The sequence below is a fragment of the Chelonia mydas genome, chromosome 6 (genome assembly GCF_015237465.2).
Source record: "Chelonia mydas isolate rCheMyd1 chromosome 6, rCheMyd1.pri.v2, whole genome shotgun sequence".
Classification (NCBI taxonomy): domain Eukaryota; kingdom Metazoa; phylum Chordata; order Testudines; family Cheloniidae; genus Chelonia; species Chelonia mydas.
In genome coordinates, this window is record NC_051246.2 from 35,845,420 (window position 1) to 35,866,449 (window position 21,030).

General features: G+C 42.9%; 1 protein-coding gene across 24 annotated transcripts in view; it reads right to left on the reverse strand.

Annotated features, from left to right (window-relative positions):
- Positions 1 to 351: 351 nt before the first annotated feature.
- The window catches only part of DENND2B (DENN domain containing 2B), a 290,322-nt gene continuing 269,643 nt past the window's right edge, over positions 352 to 21,030 (reverse strand). For all 24 annotated transcript variants that reach the window (XM_043547895.1, XM_007057107.4, XM_027819487.3 and 21 more), the window contains 6 exons: positions 15,728 to 15,905; positions 14,353 to 14,394; positions 8,642 to 8,753; positions 7,364 to 7,603; positions 3,689 to 3,775; positions 352 to 3,220 (listed from right to left, as the gene is read on the reverse strand). In XM_043547895.1, the coding sequence (XP_043403830.1) occupies positions 3,186 to 3,220; positions 3,689 to 3,775; positions 7,364 to 7,603; positions 8,642 to 8,753; positions 14,353 to 14,394; positions 15,728 to 15,905 (694 nt within the window). In that variant the 3' untranslated portion in view covers positions 352 to 3,185. The remainder of the gene's footprint in view (positions 3,221 to 3,688; positions 3,776 to 7,363; positions 7,604 to 8,641; positions 8,754 to 14,352; positions 14,395 to 15,727; positions 15,906 to 21,030) is intronic.

The window sequence follows — 21,030 nt, forward strand, 5'->3', positions numbered from 1 at the left end:
GCAGGGAGCTGCCTAATGAGGTGGCTTTTGTGGATCACCTTCTAAGAGCCCTATCTCTCTACATTCATTGTATGGGGAGCCTACGTGCCTAATTTGGCTTTGTGGATCACAATGTTGTTCCCGTGATTTTCTTGGTGCCTAACTTGAGGCACCATGAAACTGCATTGCAATCCCCAAGACCCCTTGTGGATGCCACCCTCTCCACTCCATAGCAGATATCACAGTACCCTTTTATCACATTTCATGAGAACATACCAGTTCAGACACCAGATCAACACAGCAACCCACATTCCATTGTCCCATGTTCATGGCAATGAAGAAACCAATTAGATTTACTCAGACAATATTAAATACTGCAGACAAGTACAACAGGCAAGGCTGGATATCCCTGCATATCTTTATTGTAACTCAATAAGAGGTTAAGATTTTATGCATTTTTTTATTTACACTTTCTGGATTATACAAATCTCTTATGGCACTAGAACATAAGTCCCACCATCTGATCTGATTTTTCTTGTTGAAGATTTTTGCTGTCACTATTAAACGCTGTTTAAGTAATTTTCCCTTGTTCAGGACTTTGTAATGACTGACAGACAGATGGGAATGATTAACTCAATATTTTTTGATCATGTGATGATTTGAAAGGCAGGTTTTCAGAAAACATTAGGGTTGTATTATTTACACATGCTACATTTTAGAATCAAGGAAGGATGTGCAATACTGCCATCATCCTCTTAAGAGTCCAATATTGATCTCACATACAGGCACCAAACCTGAAACAAGATATGCATTTGGGGGTGTATCACAACATATGGTATGCTTTAAACAGTACCTACACAGATGGCAAATTAAAGTAAAATTGGTAAGCTTTCCACCTAGATAGCTGAATCACAGATGAAGGGAGGAAGACAGCTTCAATGTGAGAGGATAAGTGCCTTATTATGATAGGGCACCCTCCTGGCATCTGAGTATTTTATGGCCATTTTTCTCTTGTGTTTGTAACAACTGTTCCCATGGTAGCCATTTCCTCCAGCCCAGGGTGCTGTATCCATGATTTTCTTAGAAGATGGTTCATGTTGTTCCATAGATTCGTTAGCAGGGGTTATTTATAAGTGCAAGAGTCAACCTCAAAAGGTCAAGAATGTCACCTCTAATTCAGGGAACAAAGGCCCGAGGTCACGGATAAATCTTATATGGCAATGTGATGAGATGCCCTTGCAACCACAAACAGCACAATATGAAATTGTTAGTGAAAAAGGAAATAAATTACATCAATAGATCTCTAATGTATCAAAGGCACTTGGTATTTTCAGATTCATACACATTTCATTTTATGTACACTACATAAACTGTTATGTTAGAATTGAATGTGAGGGACATAATTGCTGGAAAGGAAATTACTTCACCTTCTCAGTGAATAAACCCTCCATTTTATTCTATGAGGCTGGTAGCAAACCTGAACCACTGACAGGTTAGGAGTTGCGCAAGCCTCAAATCCAGTCTTGGTAAGCACAGAAATCAAGTTTTAAAAACTTAAAACTATATATACACTAAGAATGCATTTTAGGGGGAGGAAGCATCTCTTCATTTGTATTAGCTGATAAGCTTGCAAACTTTTTCTGATTTACCCTCTTTGAAACGAAGGATTTAACTGAAATAATAAATGAACAGCAATGTAGCAGACAATGGGTATATTATTAACATTGGTCAAGGATCAATTAATTTAAATAATTTTAAATTAGGAAAATTTGGGGTGACTTCACCCCTTGTGCAAAGGGCCAGGATAAGGCCAGTACATCTGTCCCACTTAAACCCTCTGCACTGCTTAGGCTATTAATTCTTAGATAATGCGAAGAAAAGGATATAACTAACATACATCGAGTCAGTGCTGGCCTGAGCTGCACTGGTACTCAAGGCAAAGACTGGGATTTGGCATCCCCCACTTCCACCTATCATCATTCCTTTCCACCTCCATGTCCGCATCGCTCAACCTGTTTCCTTCTCAAGACATTTAAACACAACATTACAAAAATCAACATGAAAATTTACTCGTCCGGGTACATTTAACCCATTATGTTAATAATGACAAAACTAGTATGTTATTGTCCCAACAAAAGAATAAACCTAAACACATTTTGAAAGGTGATTTTGTTGCCAGATTTAAATTGATAGAACGGTGAGATAGATTGTCGGGTAACATCCCGAGTTATCTAGTGTCAAGTAAGAAAATAGGTTAGAATAAATTTCATGAAATAGCAATCCTACTAAGAGAGAGAGAGGTGTATATTATTCATTTTATACTTTAATTATAAGATATTCAACAAAAATCACAGCAAATTTACTCTTTCTGTATCTATTCAGACAGCAGCTGAAATGTTGGAGGGAATCCAATGAACATAAACAAACAGGTATATTTACACAGTTTATTAAAAACCATACATACATACATATATTAGGAAAGGATGTACTGTACCTAATTATTGCAAGTTGCATGTCAAAGAACTGAGATTTCCTCATATTTAGCAGTCATAGTGCAGAATGCATTAAAAAACAATTTACTGACCATAGTTCAAACCAAGTGGAAATTCTGTTGTGAACCAAGTAGCCTATTACAAAATTACCTGTTATTTCTGTCTTTTAGAATGGATTAGTAGGAAAACAAGAGAAAATTATAAACTCTGTCACATAAAACCAGTCCCCTTGCATACAACCTCTCCCTCTATATGCCCTGGAGTTCATTCACTATTACAATATTCAGGCATCAGTGTAGTTCTCACAAACATCCTTTGAAGTCAGTGGTTCTGCTGAGACAGTCAGCTGCACATAATTAGCTATTCATTTTGCACCAAGCATAACTCAATTCATACTAGAGAAAGAAGCACCTGTTATTCTCAGGAATATACAAATATTTACCACAGTTTTTCTTGCTCATTAAAAAAGAAAGCTTACAGCACATTATTTACAAATTCTGTCCAAATACATAAAGAGGAGTCATTATAAACTTTTTTTCTTTTCTTTCTTTCTTTTTTTTTTTTTGCTGGCACATTGTCAAACAGCATTTGCAGTCACGTAAAGCTGTATTCAGCTTATCTTATTCTCCTCCGGCACCAGAATCTGAAAGGTTGTAAGTGTCTCAAGCACAGTGTCATAAATAGTCTTTGGATTGATATGTCAGTAGAAAGGAGTTAATTCTTCTTGTGAAGGAACTTCATTTTATTTCCTACAGCAAATACAAAATGTGATCCATCAGTCACTAACATACATTGAAAAACAAAGAGAAACTGAATGTTAGTCTAAAAAGGTTTCAAAAGCGTACTGTAACCAATATATAATGAACCAACTGTATAAAAAATGTAGGTATCCAACTATTAAAATTCTGGACAACTAAATCTGATAAAAGGTAAGGTCCCTTTCCAGATTTTTTGGGGGGGGCGGCGGCAGGGGGGAGAGAATACAGTCGTTAGGTAAGGTTTCTTTTTCCAAATTAGAATGAGACTTCCTTAGCAAAGACCATAATGAAACCTACTATTATCAACGATAAGTAGATTTTTGTTGATTTTCTTTTGATAATGCCTATCATATAATTAAACTACTAGTTGAGTATCACATTTCAATCTAGGCAGAGCTGTGCTTTGTTAAGACCATTTGTTAAAAGCATTTCAGAATTTCTTTAAAAGTTTTCCCTTACCAAGACCTCGCAGGAATTTGTTTACTCCACTTTGTTCAGTGTCTGGAAGCTCTTCCAAATACTGTTCAACCCTCTGTTCAAAGAGACCTGTGGGAAGTGGATAAAATAAAGCATTGTTTGGTCTTCTTTTCAAGTGAAAGGGAGGGTGAGGGAAGATGCTATGGAAAAGGGGATCAAAATCTAGTGATTTGATTTGTGTTGCCCACAAAGAAAGAGAAGACTTTTGAACAGTTTCTTTCAACATTCACCTCAGGAGCGTATTACAGAGCAGTGATTCTCAACCAGAGGTCCGGGGCCCATGAGCTAGTTTCAGGGGGTCCATCAAGCAGGGCCAGCATTAGACTTGCTGGGGCCCAGGGCAGAAAGAGGAAGCCCCGCCATATGGGGCTGAAGCCCGGGGCACCGAGCCCTGCCACCCGGGGCTGACACTGAAGCCTGAGCAACTAAGCTTTGCAGGGCCACCTGTAGCGTGGGGCCCCCAGCAAGTACTCTGATTGCTACTACCTAATGCTGGCCCTGGCTTTTAAATGCAGAGAAACAGTTCTTGTGGCACAGGTGGGCTATGGAGTTTTTACAGCATGCTGGGGGGTTGAGAACCCCTGTTGTAGAGTCCTTTAAGAATTTGTGGCTTTTGCAATCTACATTAATTTCCTCCCCTTCCTTTGTCTTTCCTACCAGCCTTTTTGTCAGTAGTTTATTCTTAGAAAACTTAACAGGACAACAATTTCCTCAAGTTCAACTTGCCATCAGTAATGTTATCAGCCACCTTAGACGTCGTGTCAAAGTTTCAAAGACAGCATGAGTTGCTTTCATGATTCTCCCAGCATCCATCTTGCTGAGAAACAGAATGCCCAGGTCTTCCTTCAAACCCAAGACTCCAGCTGTCCCCCAGGCAGTACAGCATGCTAACAGAGAGTCTATGGCCCGGCCAAAGTATCAACATTATCAGCATAAATTGCACACAGTAAGATGGCTAATCGACACTGGTTGCATCCCTGGGTAAAAACAGATATTTATGCACATAACTCTCACAAAACAGTTCTGAATGTTTTCCATTGAGCCCCAATCCTAACTGTACCAAAATTACAGTTATCATAGGGTGGGGGGAGGGGCTGGATTATTAATTTGCACCAGCCCCTGCTCAGCCAGGGCTGCCTCCTACCTGCAGGCAGGCTTATTGTCAGGCTGCAGCAGCTCCTGTCCCAGCCCTGGAGCAGAGAGGCAAAGGGAAGGGGGGAGGTAGAGATGATCCAGCCAGCAATCCGGGGTGGGGGAGAGGGAGAGGAGTGAGCAATGGGGGGGAGGCGGGGGGAAGATGTGGAACAGGAGCAGGGCCTTGGGGAAAAGGCAGAGCAGGGGTGGGGCCTTGGGTGTCCAATTACCAGCAGTTAGAAAGGTGGAAACTCTAAGAAAAACATCCTAGAAAATAATCTTGGAAAGATAATGAAAACAAGAACTAGAAATGTAGGCACTCCAAATGAAGCTGGGCCCATCTCACATTACAACTTCCTGCCCTTTGTGCTTGGCTTGAAACAGTCATTCAATTTACTGCTATAAATACCATTTAACATTTTATTTTCTTCAAAGAAAGCCTACTTAAGACTGCTTTCTAAACCACAAAGATTTCTTACACTGCCTCCCAAACTAATACCTTTTTATGCCTAAACTCAACCCCTAAAAAACTGGCCGGGCAGTTGTAACATTTAGAATATCTACTTTGTAATTTAACAATCAGAGCAGAACTCAGTGGATTGTATCACCCAGCAACACAGACTTATCACCGATCCTGCACTGAGGTAGAGCCTGATCTTGCAAATCCATTTGCACGTAAGCACAAGGACAGACTGGCAGGTGCAAAGTGATTTAGGTCATAACTTTTGAAAAACTCACAAAATAGAGGCAGAATCCAGGTGCTCCAGGCCTTCAGCTCTTGAAGTAAATGGGGTTTGAGGTTGCTCAGTGTATAGTAGCAGATCCATTTTGTAGAATTTGTCCCAAAAAGCCTGATTTTGCAATAAGATTTGTGCAAGGGGGCGCCTGTGCCTGCATGGAGCCCCAACGGGGCTTTCAACAGACACCGAGGTCTATCCCTTCAGCGCTCATTGCAGGATTAAGGCTGTGGAGAGTAGTTTTCAGACACAGGGGAGTGGAAAGAGAAATAGAGCCAGTGTAACGGGGTCCAAGGATATTTGCAAGAGAAGGGCCTTGGAACATATATTAGGGGTTTCCTCTCTGGGGATTTTTAATACTTGCTATTTCGTGTGATCAGGTGGATTCCAAATGCAAAACCATGCTATTCATAAGTATCTTTAGAGGCAGGTTATCTCCTTCTCTTCCTTCCCTCATATTCAATTTTCCACCTCTCCTCCTTGCCCAAATTTCCCCTTTGAATCCATCCATCCCAAATTACCCAGTCAGCTCCCACGTCCTTGTCTCCCCCATTCCAGCTCTCTTCGTTGGCTGTTCAGCCCCCAAACGCCATACCTTAGGGAATCTCCTCTCTCTGACATGAAGCTAGGAAGGCTTCTAGCTGCACAGGACGCTTAGCAACCCTGCCTCACCTCTGGTTTCCCCCCCACCACGTGGTGCAGCATTGCCCTGATGCAGGAGGAGAAGCCCCAGCTTGCTTGTGCGTCCCTTTGATTCCTTCCGAAGCTTTTCGGGCTGCCTTCCGGGCCGGGGGAGGAGCAAGGCTGAGCTGATAGCAGGGCTCCGGCAGTTGCCAGCAGATGGCAGTGCTGTGCAATACTCAGCAGCCTCAGCCCCAGACCGGGCTGGCTGCTGCACACGCTGCTCAGTGTTCTTTACGGACATGCACCAGAACTAGGAGCACAGTGGCTCTCCAGTCTAGCAGGTTTGAGAGTTTGACTCATCAGCTAATTGCTTGTTTATCCAGTTGGACTTACACTAAAGCATTGGGACTACTCAAATTGCCTAGGGAGGTTGTGGAATCTCCATCACTGGAGGTTTTTAACAACAGGTTAGAATGGTTAGGAATGGTCTAATTACACAGTCCTGCCTTGAGTGCAGGGGACTGGGCCAGATGACTTGTTGTGGTCCCTTCCCGTTTACACTTCTACAGTACTATATAGTGAGGGTTTGCAGGAGCAGGACCCTCGCTAGGTAGACTACATTGGTCAGATTTCTTGAACTGTAAGACTCTACCCTATAGTCTAGCCTCGTAGTCTTTACTCACACAAACACGTGTCTCACGCACATGAAAGGGATTATAGGACCAGGCCAAATTCTGTCCCTTAAATCATGTCCTGCACTCCTGTTTATTTGCTGATATTTATTGTAACCAATATAACATATTTTTCCACATTTTTACTTTGTGCCTCATTTGAGGCATCCGAGAACTGTTCTAGAACCATGAATGAGCTGTATCCTTTACATTATTTCAGGGTGTAGGGCAGTCAACTTTTTCCTTTAATAATTTCTTGTACTGAGACGGGAAGTGTCACAAGGATGAGACTCATTCCTTTAAAACCTATCATTTCAGTTTTAATCCAGGGCACACAAAAGAAGAGGGTACTGTGTGTCTGGCAAAGTTAGCTACAGCACTGATATTTGGCAGTATATAAATCTGTAGTTGCTAAAACCATGTGAAAACATGAAAGTGTATTAATCCCCAAAGACAGTCTGCATAGTAGCAAAGGGAATCACAAGCCTTACCTTTTGCCCTGCATTTTCTCAGTTCTCTGTCCTGGATAAACCCAGCAAACATTTGGGACTCCATAAAGACCTCCAGGAAGCGACGGATACTCTTGGAAGCTACAGATTTGCGGAAAGCATCCCTTTGGAAGACACGCTCTCCTTTTTCATTCTGAGTTAAGAACAGGGAATAGTGGCCAATTGTTTCCACGAAGAATCGGATGAAAACTTCTGATACTAATCCATTCAGGGTGTTACACTCTGCAAAAGAAAGCAGCAATATAACATCCAAATCATCTGAAGAACAGCAGCCGTACAAGGTCCCTGCTTGGTCACTTGCATTGGATCTAATGTTTTCACCTAATATTTCTTCCACCAAAAGTCTAACTAGCATTATAATAATCATATCTGAAAAAAGATTTGCAACACCTAAAACCACATAAATGCCCTGTCACTCTCTTTCCCTTTCCCCATTAAAATTAACTGGATGTGGAAAGCATAAACTGGACTATAACTAAACATGCATCTGATGAAGTGGGTTATAGCCCATGAAAGCTTATGCCCAAATAAATTTGTTAGTCTCTAAGGTGCCACAAGGACTTCTCGTTGTTATAACTAAACTTGTCAATCAATATAATAGCAGATCTTCCATATCTGAAAGTCAACAAAAATACAGTTTGCTTTACTGGGTAAATCCACATGAGACCCTCAGAAGATGCAGAATTAAAAATTAATCTTTGAGGCCTTAATCTGAAATGCGTCTCTGCTGTTTGAACTTTACTTCTTCCTGGATAGTTAGCATGCTTCTGAATGATCTTGAGAGTAAAATTTTGTGCTGAGGGTAATGAACCTTTGCAAAAAATTGATTGAAAAAGATTTATTGTAGATTCAATTCTTGTATCACTTGTGAATACCTTAGAGATGTTAAAGTGGCTTTACATATTTAAAGCAAAGTTTAATAAAAATAAATATAAAATGACTTGGACTAACTGTACATTAGATTTTTTACATCAAAGTCTCTAAGAAAAGGTTAAAAAACATCTATGGGAGTGTGTACATTGTGGCATTTAAAAGATATTTTAAACAGGCTGTTAATATATTACCGTGCTTTGAAAATTATACTACATGCCCTCAATCATCAACTCCAATTCAGAAACATAAGTTGATGTTGTAAAATGTAGCTGTGGGATGAGATGATGAATTTTCTGAAATTTGGCCCTTGTTTCTTTCTCCTGATCCCAGGGACACAATATCACCCAACCACACAGGCAGACAAGACTTGTTTCCAGATTATTTTACCATCATCTGAATCACTATCTGAATCCTGATTTATCAGTTCACTTTTTCTCTCTAGAGCCTGCTCCAGAGCAGCTTGCAATTTCCTAGGTAATAGTGTGTCTTCATCATCCATCTAAAGGAGAGAAAAAAAATTCTTTAGACTGTTTTCTTCCCTATATGTTGATTTGCAATCAATGGTTTTTCAGGGCCTAGAATTCAGAAATAAAATATTCTGTGTTTGTTACTTTAATGCAGGGGTGGGCAAACTACGGCCTGCGGGCTGGATCCGGCCCATCAGGTCTTTGGATCCGGCCCGCGAGATTGCCACCCCTGTGGCACCGCAGGCCCCGTGCCGTTCCCAGAAGCGGCTGGCACCACGCCCTGCAGCCCCTGGGGGAGGGGAGGGTAGAGGGCTCCATGCTCGGTCCTCGCCTGCAGGCATCGCCCGCTGCAGCTCCCATTGGCTGGGAACGGGGAATCGCAGCCAATGGGAGCTTCGGGGGAAGTATGGGAGGGCGAGGGCAGCATGCGAAGCCCTCTGCTCCCCCCTCCACCAGGGCCACAGGGACGTGGTGCTGGCCACTTCAGGGCCAGGGAAGGCAGGCAGCCTGCCTGAGCCCCGCTGCGCGCTGTTGCCACCCCGGAGCTGCTCCAGGTAAGCGGCGCCGGGCCAGAGCCTGCATCCCACACCTCAACCCCCTGCCCTGAGCCCCCTGCCACACCCTCCAGCCTTCCTGCACCCCACCCCTTGCCCTGAGCCCCCTCCTGCACCCGAACCCCCTGCCCTGAGCCCCCTCCTGCACCCCAACCCCCTGCTGCACCCCTGCCGCACCCCTCCTACACTCCAACCCCCCAACCCCTTGCCCTGAGCCCCTTCCTTCGCACTGCACCCCCTCCCACATCCCAACCCCCTGCCCCATCCCTACATTCATGGCCTTGCATTCAATTTCACCACCTAGATGTGGCCCTCAAGCCAAAAAGTTTGCCTACCCCTGCTTTAATGGCTATATGAATACAATAATGAAACCTTATGTTCCTCTGTTATATATTTCTGAATTTAACTTTATAGTGTTTTTCATGAGACTGAAGTAGAGAAATATAACATGCTATTGGAGTGCAATGTAAATACATATAGGCCATGAACCTGCTTGTTACACAACAAACATATTATGAAGGCACCAGACAGGCATGATGGGTTCCAAATAGCTATGTTTCTTGAATATACACAAGATGAAGGCCTAGCCACACATACACACAGCTGCTCAGGCTCGGATCTGGAAGCTTCTTCAATTCTTGATAGTTCCTCTTTTGCTTATTTTCCTGCAAGTACTTTTGCTCATTCTCCAGACCATATTTAACGTTTGCTCCAGAAACAATTATCTTATATAAGACTTCTAGAGTTGCAAGGAATCTTTAGAGTAATCTTATCTGTTTGCCCAACCTTTACTTTAAAGGGTACATCCAATTGACTCAGCGCATTCTCTTTTATCTGTAAATTTTCTAGTGCCACCTTACTTTCAGGAAATAGTGATTCTTTATCTTTCTTTTTCCAAGGTTCCGTCTTACTCCACAACTCAACTAAAATACTGTTCATCCTCAATTTTCTCCTCTCCACCTGTAGACTTCTTCCTCAGCTTTTTCCCCCCTGAACTTATCAGCTCCACTTGTGCTTGTTGTCTTGCTAAAATGATGTTGAAAAGATCAAGTTGTCTCTCTAGGCCCTGAATTTATCTCTGTATTACAGTAGATTCTGCTTAACAGCAGTTCTGATATTAACAACTTCCAGCTAATAGCAATGTTTTTCTGGGAACCAATCCTGGCCCATTGACTTTAATGTTAAAGGGATTCAGATATTGGCAATGGCATGATGCTTATTAAGAACTTTTTCAGGAAGAAAGGCCCTGGTAACAGGCAGGATAGCGGGAACAAAGAACGCGCTGGCACATGCCTTCCCTGGCTCCAGCTATGCAAAGCTGCCTGCGCCTGGGGCCCCACCACCCGCACAGAATGGTGTGGTAATGAACTGGGGTTCCCGCATCCCTACCCAACAGGGGATCCCCTGCTGGAGTCCAGCACTGTGGGCTGGGAGGGGAGGCTGCGGGCAGAGCAGCAGTGGGGAGAATTCCAGGGCTTTCCACAGGGAGCAGGAGCACTAGGGGCCCATGGAGATGCATGGCATCTCTCCCTGTACTCTTGGGGTTGTGCCTGCCTTGACACCGGGGGCCTGCAACCAGGGAAGGACATGCTAGGATATGCTGAGACAGGCCCTCAGCATTGGTGCAGGGCAAAGCCTGGAGAGCACAGACAGAGGTACCATGTAGCCCCAGAGGCCTCCGGTGCCCCTTCTCCCAGTGGAAACCGCTGACACCTGGGCTGCAGCCCCTCTTCCCTGAAGACAGGTTTGCAAGGCTGCAGTCAGGGAAGGTATGTCCCAGCACTTCCTTCCCTGACTGCAGCCTTGCAAACCTGCCTTCCACTTTTTGGCAACTGCTGGATAATGTCAGCTTTCTGCCAAGAGGCTGCTAATAAGCTGGATCCACTTGAAAGCAACAGGAAAGCAACTCTGAAGGTAAGTTCTCTTGGCATCTTCTAGGCATACTATTTATTTCCAGAGGAAACAGAAAAGATTCAGACTTTTCTAATCTCTAGTTCATTGCACAGTTCCAGTTGGAACTTCTCCGGTGAACTTCTCCGTTATGTTTCTTTAAACCACCTGATTAAAGGGCTGCAAAGTTGCCTATTTTTAGGCTTGGAAGAATTAGATTTTTAAATACAAATAAACATCCATTTGGCCATACACACACACGCCAATGAAAAAAATATTTCCATCGATGATAATAGAAATGTTTCAGAGTAACAGCTGTGTTAGTCTGTATTTGCAAAAAGAAAAGGAGTACTTGTGGCACCTTAGAGACTAACCAATTTATTTGAGCATAAGCTTTCATGAGCTACAGCTCACTTCATGGGATGCATACTGTGGAAAGTACAGAAGACATTTTTATACACACAAACCATGAAAAAATGGGTGATTATCACTACAAAGGTTTTCTCTCCCCCCCACCCCACTCTCCTGCTGGTAATAGCTTATGTAAAGTGATCACTCTCCTTACAATGTGTATGATAATCAAGGTGGGCCATTTCCAGCACAAATCCAGGTTTTCTCCACCCCCCACCCCCCCAAAAACACACTCTCCTGTTGGTAATAGCTTATCTAAAGTGATGACTCTCCTTACAATGTGTATGATAATCAAGGTGGGCCATTTCCAGCACAAATCCAGGGTTTAACAAGAACGTCTGAGGAAGGGGCGGGGGGGTAGGAAAAAACAAGGGGAAATAGGTTACCTTGCATAATGACTTAGCCACTCCCAGTCTCTATTCAAGCCTAAGTTAATTGTATCCAATTTGCAAATGAATTCCAATTCAACAGTCTCTCGCTGGAGTCTGGATTTGAAGTTTTTCTGTTGTAATATCGCAACTTTCATGTCTGTAATCACGTGACCAGAGAGATTGAAGTGTTCTCCGACTGGTTTATGAATGTTATAATTCTTGACATCTGATTTGTGTCCATTTATTCTTTTACGTAGAGACTGTCCAGTTTGACCAATGTACATGGCAGAGGGGCATTGCTGGCACATGATGGCATATATCACATTGGTAGATGTGCAGGTGAACGAGCCTTTGATAGTGTGGCTGATGTTATTAGGCCCTGTGATGGTGTCCCCTGAATAGATATGTTCTTGTTAAACCCTGGATTTGTGCTGGAAATGGCCCATCTTGTTTATCATACACATTGTAAGGAGAGTCATCACTTTAGATAAGCTATTACCAACAGGAGAGTGGGTTTGTGTACGTGTTGGGGGGGGGGGGCGGGTGGAGAAAACCTGGATTTGTGCTGGACATGGCCCACCTTGATTATCATACACATTGTAAGGAGAGTGATCACTTTACATAAGCTATTACCAGCAGGAGAGTGGGGTGGGGGGAGAGAAAACCTTTTGTAGTGATAATCACCCATTTTTTCATGGTTTGTGTGTATAAAAACGTCTTCTGTACTTTCCACAGTATGCATCCGATGAAGTGAGCTGTAGCTCACGAAAGCTTATGCTCAAATAATTTGGTTAGTCTCTAAGGTGCCACAAATAATAGAAATGTACAGCTATGCAAAGTAAGAAAAATGCTGCTTGAGAACTTACTTGACTTTGATTTAAGGCTATTAACTTTGTATGTTTTGACAGATGTGTGACACCACATCCCATATTCTTCACAGTGATATTATGATAAGATTGTGACATAATCATAAAGTATTTTATGCAAGATACTTCATGTGAGATGTCATTGGAAAGATTATGATTTGCTGAATATGATTATTCTATTAGTATGCATATATCACTTTTGTATCTGTACTTCAAAAAGTAATTACACCTGGGAAATGCCCACTAGACAAGATACTTTCATTCTAGATAATGGGTGGGGAAGAGCTGTTAGAAAGAATAATAGGCCTTAGGAGAAGCTTATTTCCCACCTAGCGAGCGATTCTGAGGACCCTACAGACAGCCTCCAAGTAATGGCTGCTATGACTCTACAAGGACATGTGATGTGACCACATGTCTGTAGACTCCATCTTGGGATGTCAGTGTTTTTCCAGAGACCAGTATGGGAACTAAGCTTTGAAACAAAGAGTTCCCACCTTATGCAAAAGTTATATAAGGCTGGGAGTGACATCACCTGGGGTTCTTCACTGACTCCCCACCCAGGAAGACTCCTGGAAACACCCGAGGAACAAGGCTGGACTGGGGGACCCAGTGCTCAAGGGATTTTAGTGCTGGACCCAGGCTAAAGGGATTTTTCGCCTGTGAATAGAACGCCTGGGGATTCCAAGCTGTAAGCAAGTGCAACTTGCCCCTTAAGAATCTGCAGCCTGCTTGTATCATCACTGAGAGTGAGAATCTGCTATTCATATCCAATCTATTTAGTATATTAAGCTTAGTCTGCATTTTTTGTTTAGTTGCAAGGTAATCTGCTTTGATCTCTTTGCTATCCCTAATAATCACTTAAAATCTATCTTTTGTAGACAAAATAAAATTGTTTTTGCTTTCTCTAAACCAGTGTGTGGAAATCATAACTCAGGGGCAGAAAGCTGTTGCATATTTCTGTCCACATTGAGGGAGGGGGCGAATTTTATGAGCTTACGCTGTACAGTTCCCTGTGCAGCGCAAGATGGTATAATTTTGGGTTTATACTCCAGAGCGGGGGGTGTGCCTGAGGAGCTGGAAGGTGCCCAAGCTGAAGCCTTCCCATGTAGGGGCTGGTCAAAGAGTCTGCCTGCATGTAACTGCAGCTGGGTGTGTCCCTACCTCTATGTATGCTGGTGAAAGTGCAAGCTGAAACTTGGAGGGCTTTGCAGCTTGTCACAGCAGTACAGTGTAAGAGAGAGCCCAGGCTGGTGGGTCAGGGAGGCTCTGTGGTACCCCAGTTCCAGGTGGCACCCCATCACAATATGATGTTGATAATTTGTGTTATAATGGTTATAAAGCTTCAACTTTTTGCATCTCAATGTCTATTGTCACTGAATAATTATTATCTGACACCCACCCCCGCATAGTTTCCCACAACTGAAAATTTAAATTGATAAAAATGAAAAATACTTAAAAATAAACATCAAAATTATAAAATAATAAAAATTGCTTTCTGCCAAGCCTACCTATTTTAGTTAATTTAAAGCCATACTGTACCTGTCTGATGAATCGATCGGATCCCAAGTTAACCATCAAAGCCTAAAAGAAAAGAAAGATATGGTAAAATTTATCTTGGTGACTGAAGACAGTCTACTGGTGTCTGATTTTACAGATAGAGGGAGAATCTAAATGGTGCTTAGCCTGAACAGAAATTAGAATGAGAATCAAACTTCTGTTGTAAGTCTGCAGCATCAAACCATTTGCAGAGTTCTATACAAAACAGGAAGACAGACTCCCTGCCCCTGTAAAGGTCAGAGGCTAAGTAAGACAGAACACTTCAGACATTTCATACCTCAGATGATGGGCAGATTTCAGAAAGGTTTGCTTTAAAATATCTGAAGAAGTGAGGTTTTTACCCATGAAAGCTTATGCTCAAATAAATCTGTTAGTCTTTAAGGTGCCACCGGACTCCTTGTTGTTTTTGTGGATACAGACTAACACGGCTACCCCCTGACTGTTGTTTTGGTGGATTATCCATAAAGGGGGTCATTTGTGAAGAACTATATTTCAAAAGGGGTTTTGGTGAAAACAGGTGTTGTTTGGTGCAGTAGAGCTGGTTCCAAGCATTAAGGGGGTGGCATGGATGAAGTGTAAATAATAATTAATAATGAAGGTGCAAGGATGAGAGAACGCTAAAATGGTATGAAGGAGGGCAGTGTGGGAAGGGTAGGAGGAAAACAGAGCAGAGATTTAGGAAGGAGCAGCTGTGTGGAGAGCCTTTGAAGTGACCACAAGTAAAGGAAATTTGCTGTGGAAGGGAAGAGGAAAACCGTGAAGGAATCAGAGGAGAGTGAAGCGATGATCAGAGTTGTGTGAGGGGGAAGGATTGTGGCAGCAGTATTCTGGATAGACTATATAAACATAAAGCTAATTTCATTTGCAATATAGCACCAATGAGACCTTGAAAGGACCTTCTTTGCCACAGGGGTTCTATTCTCTATTCAGTGTATGGCTGTGAGTGTAACTCCCATTAGAATTAGTGAGAGTGACAGTGGCTGGCACCAAAGTGAATGGTTTTTTACTGTGCTGATGTCACTTCACTATGTTATTTCACATACAAGAAAATGAGACCTTATCCCAATATTGACCTTGTTGTGACAAGGTGAATGTTGACTTTTCACTGTCAATCACCATACAGGGGGGCATCGAGGGAAGACTAGAATCCTTAAAATCTATTTACAGTATTTTAGTTTTTTTCCAAGAGGTAATTGTGCATGACAGTTAGACAGAGAAGAAACAAAGGGGAAAGTTAAGGGCTAGAAAAGTAAAAACCTATATTAAAGCCCAGATACTCAGCTAGTGTAAATCAGTTTTACTGCATACAAACCATTTTTGGATTCATTTAATAACCAAGTCCTGGGCTGATTCCTACCTCTTCTACAGGCAGCTCTTTCAGCTTGGGCAGAGAGCTGGACAGCAATCCAACCAGGAACGGAGTAGGGCAGCAGACAATGTCAATCATGGATGAGGGGAGAACAGGAATGAAAGTGTGCTGCCAGGAGAAGGGATACAGCAGAGCCACCACAGCATGAGAACAGCTCGAAAGGGTGCTGAGGAGAGAGAAATATCAGCATTACTACAGCTTGTCCTTAGCTCGGAATGACTGCTTACCTGCTGCTGAAATAGTAGCACAGTGGGAATACAGGTGCTCCCTTCTCACAGGATGGCTTTACAAGCATCCTAATACTGCTGTGCCAATGCACCTCAGTTGTAGTCTGCATCCTGCCTGCTATTCCAATCCCAGCACCCTTCTGTACTAAACTGTGTGGTAGCTTTGTAAATTCCCACCGTGCCCATGTTCTTCACATCACTCATAGCTGAGGCTGGAAGGTCAGCCTTTACTTGGAAAGGGCACCAGACTGGGAATCATGAGACGTGGGCTCTATTCTTGGCTCTGCCATTGACTTGCTTTGTGACCTTGGCTAAGTCTCTTTGCCTTTTTGTGCCTCAGTTTCCCCATCTATTAAAGGGGGATAGCAATATTGGCCCTCCTATGTAAAATGCTTTGAGGAGTATGTATGAAAAGTCCTATAAGAGTTAAGTATTTGTCTCCTTCACTGGAAATTCCTTGCTTACACTGTCCTTTTACTTACTGAACACATCTGGGTTTCACTTTATAGTCAAATGCTTCCTGAACACTACCAATAAAACATCATCATCACGTTAATTTTTATGACAGGGAAAGAAAGAAGGACCCTCATTTTCAGAGCTGACACTATGGCCTGATTTGTGAAGCTTTTTACCCAGCTCAGTCTGACTGAGCTAATTTTCTCACAGTGCAAACTTCTACTATAAGAACTAGAAATAACTAGTAACTTTTGTGCTATTACCACTTGAGAATTCTGGGTAAAGAGTCCAAACTGACTTCACTGCAAGTCCTCTGTTAGACTTTAGGTGGCATCAGACTTCCATTCAGATAATTCTTGCAAGCATTATAAGCAGAAAAACATAGATGATTCCGCACACATGGGAAAATGCATCACCTGGGGACATGGATCAGCGTTCACGTCGTGCTCCCTGTCGGTACCTGGCCCAAGCCGGGGAAGCAAATGATCCAACCAGCAAACCATATTTGGTGATGAATCCTGGTCACATGCCACCTGAGGCACATTGCGCATACGCTAAGAAGAACGTATCACCTGTTTGCTTAGCTATAGGAATTACACTTTGGAATTTGCCTGAACATGAACAAAACTAAAATACAAAGGGCAGTGTTCATCTTTCACTGGAAATAATCAGGTTTTTTTCTGGTTATTTACTCTAGATATATCAACTATGGTATGTTTTTATGACCTTGCCTACACTAGACTGCTACAAGTTTCTTATCAAATGCTGCTTTTTCTAATATTGTTCCACAGCATGTGATGGGGCTGCCCTTGACTCTTATCTTGCACTCTGCAGCATATGCCATAGCAAGCACAATGATGTGTTTCAGGAGAAGGAACTATGGAGCATGATGCAGGCTCCCAAGCACAATTCTCAATCTCCCTTTAATGCCTTTGTGGTATTTTCAACCGTTACAGATTGGGTTGTCATAGAGGAATGACTACCAAAAAAAAAAGCCACATTAAGCTAAAAGCAGGAAAACAAACATTTCTCCAACACTGGGTTCATCATAATCTTTTCTTTCTATAGAATGCCCTTTTGTAACTTTTCCTCTCGCATGCAGTGCTGTGACGTAAATCAGCACCAACATCTTCTCTCGTGTGCTATTCCCACGCTTTGGGAGGCTTTTGGCTTTCGAATGCTGTGCTAGTTTTTTCTTTCAGAACTTTCACCTGAAGCTAGTTAGTACCATGCAGTGGGAGATTGTTATGTGGACATGACCATGATTGCACCCAACAGTGATTTCTTTAAGCTGTAGTATGCTAATGTGGTACAGCTTGCAGCACTGTTATTGCGAATGTCAGTGTTTCTATTTTAAGCCAGTTCATGCAAATGTTTTCAGAAGTGCTCAGCACCTATCATTTGAAAATTAGGCCCCTTTAAAATGTCTCAGGTAAAGTACTGCAAAACACTTGACATTAAATTTAAGCCTCCAGAATCCTGTCCCCATGCAGAGATAAAACCCCACTTTCACTGGGGGGGGGGGGTGTGTGTGTGTGTGTGTGTGTGTGTGTGTGTGTGTGTGTGTGTACACATGCTGAATTGAGCCCTTGTTGCTACATTTTTTGTCCTGGTCATATAATAGGCTTAAACTATCACATTTATGAAGGGGGCCTACATGACATTTTTGACTGCAAATGAAGTGATTACACATCTGAGGTCAAATTCAGAGGTGATGGATGTATCTCCTTCGGGGTGTTTTAATTTACACTTTCTTATGTCTTCCTGTTAGTTGATTCTCCTGCTCTTCCTCTTCAATAGCGGAACATGTCCATCATATATGCATAAAAATCCCCGTTTTCAACTCAATTTCTCCAGTCATCATCCCCACTCAGTCTATACATATTTTCTACTATGACTAGTGGAAGGTACCATCAAAAAATGTCTTCAATACATTTTCTTTTACTGTGCTATAAGTGGAGACCAATGGTCACTTTTCTAAATCAAAGCCAATTTCTCTGGGGTAATTTGTCTGCTCAAATCATTTTCCCATTGTGTTATATACAGACTTTCTTTTTTGGCCAGGAAAGTTGTCAGCAAAAACTGATATAAACTAGGATAGGAGGTTTGCATTGAAAGGATTATGGTTTCTTTATCTCCCATGCACTGTTCACTTGTGAATAATGTGTGTTTCTGGGAATACAGTACTTGCACTAAAATAATGCACTAGTTTTTAGCTATTGAGAAATAATCCACATATTTAATGGACTGGGGTCAATGAAAACAAGAGTATCTAGTACCCAGACAGGATATTAGGATATCTGCTATCAGCAGTGCAGGTACACTAAAATATCTAATCTCAAAATATAGGCCAAGAAAAATGACACCAAGGAGATTATTTGTCAATTGCTAAAAGCCAGTACTTTATCTCAGGGCAAGTACTGTATTCCCAGAAACACACATGACTCACCACTAAACAGTGCTTGGGAGATAGACACAGCATATACTGTTGGAGCCTTGAACCCAACCTGAATCCAATGGGACTGGATTACAAGTGTTGGGTTTGGGTCGTGTCTCAAAACAACCCAAAGTTCTGAGGCTCTGGATGGGTCACTGGTCACCTCTTTCGGCCTAGGAGATTGGCATGCCAGCAGCTGCCTACCTCAGTCCTGCCAGCAGCCACCACTCGCAGCAGTGTGCATGTTGGCAGAGCCTCTCACTCCACAGCACACACAGCGCAACAAGGAAGTGTCAGCCAGCAGGACCAAGGCAAGCAGCCGCTGCCACGCTAACATCCACAGGAGACGTCCACAGATGGATCACAGGCATGGGGTGTGGGAAGCCCCCACCAGGCTGAGCCCCAAGGGTGAGCTGGCAGCACTGACACAGGTTCAGGGGGAATTAGCCAGGAAGGTGAAATCAGCTGCCCTTCAGGTGTGCGGTGCTGGACTGGGGTAGGGAGTGAAAGGCAAGCCAGGGTGGGAAATCAGGCTGCAGGAGGTAATTAGCCCCTGTGTCTCCATGGAGGAAACAAAATAAAGAAAATGGAGTCTGGGCCGGTGGCTAGTCCCTTGCAACCCAACCCAAAGCTGACAGGTCCCAACTACAAGTGTTGGGTTTGGGTATGAAAACACTCCAACACACTTAGGCTTGGGTCAGATTCGGATTGGCTGTGGTCTAGTTGGGATCAGGTCAGGCTTTACAATTAGGCCCAAGCAAACCGACAACGGGAAATGCTGAGGCTAGTTTTAGATGCTTGTATTTAAAGACAGCAACCCTTTCAGTGCTGCAAGTCTCCTGCCTCCAGGAAACGCTGAAGTCTTTTTGCATATGCCTCCCACTTTAGCTGGAAATATTCCGTCAGTGTAGGGAACAACCCCCTCTTTCTCTTCATAAAAGTCCACTTGTGATGTTATTGACATGAACTGTGACCATATAGATCATTGTTGCAACCAGGGTCTTATGGTTGCACCAGGTCTTGTACAGAGCCCAGGTCAAGTGGGGTGTCTATGGAAAGGTTGTAGTTTGCTGGTTATAATTATGCTGTCTGTATGTATGTATCATTTTTGTATTTGAAGTTATGAATATTGGCTATGTACTTGTATGTCAATGTGTTTGATTCTAAGTAGCCTCAGGGACGCTTTTGGTCAGCTTCTTGAGAAAGGACTATTCTCAGTAAGTGCCCAATCAAGAAACACTTAACCAACAATGGACTTTGGGAGACGCCAATCCACATCTGAGCTTTCCTGGGAAGGTTCAAACTGACATGTAAACAATGGTGTGGACCTGCAAAAAGCTGAATCATTCATGGACATGTGACTTGCCCAGGTGGCTACAAATTCCATCTTGTTGTTGTGACTTTGCACAGGAGAACAAAGGGGTTTCCGCCCACAAGAGAAAGAATATAAAAGGCCCTGGAAACCCCTCCATTTTGTCTTCAGCTGGCTTAAGAGATGGCCTCTCCACCCCCAAGAGATGCCTGAAAGAAACTGGAACAAAGTACAGTAGCTATGGGGGTGTGAGTGATTGCTGGACCCAGACTAGGAAGGGGTCCAGTCTGTGAAAGAAGCTTATTGGAACATCTCTAAGGGTGATATTTACCTATATGCAGTTTCTTCATGTATTAGGCTTAGATTTGCGTGTTTTGTTTCATTTTGCTTGGTAACTTACTTTGTTCTGCCTGTTATTACTTGGAACCACTTAAATCCTACTTTTTATACTTAATAAAATTACTTTTGTTTATTATTGAACCCAGAGTAAGTAATTAGTATCTGAGGGAGCAAAGAAGCTATGCATGTCTCTCTATCAGTGTTATAGAGGGCGGAGAATTTATGAGTTTACCCTGTATAGGCTTTATACAGAGTAAAACCAATTCATTTGGGGTTTGGATCCCATTGGGAGCTGCATGTCTGGGTGCTAGAGACAGGAGCACTTCTTAAGCTGTTTTCAGTTAAGTCTGCAGCTTTGGGGCGCGTGGTTCAGACCCTGGGTCTGTGGTGGAGCAGACTGGTGTGCCTGGCTCGACAAGGCAGGATTCTGGAGGCCCAAACTTGCAGAGAAAACGGGCTCAGAGGTAGTCTCAGCACATCAGGTGACAGTCCCAAGGGGGCCTCTGTGATCCAACCCATC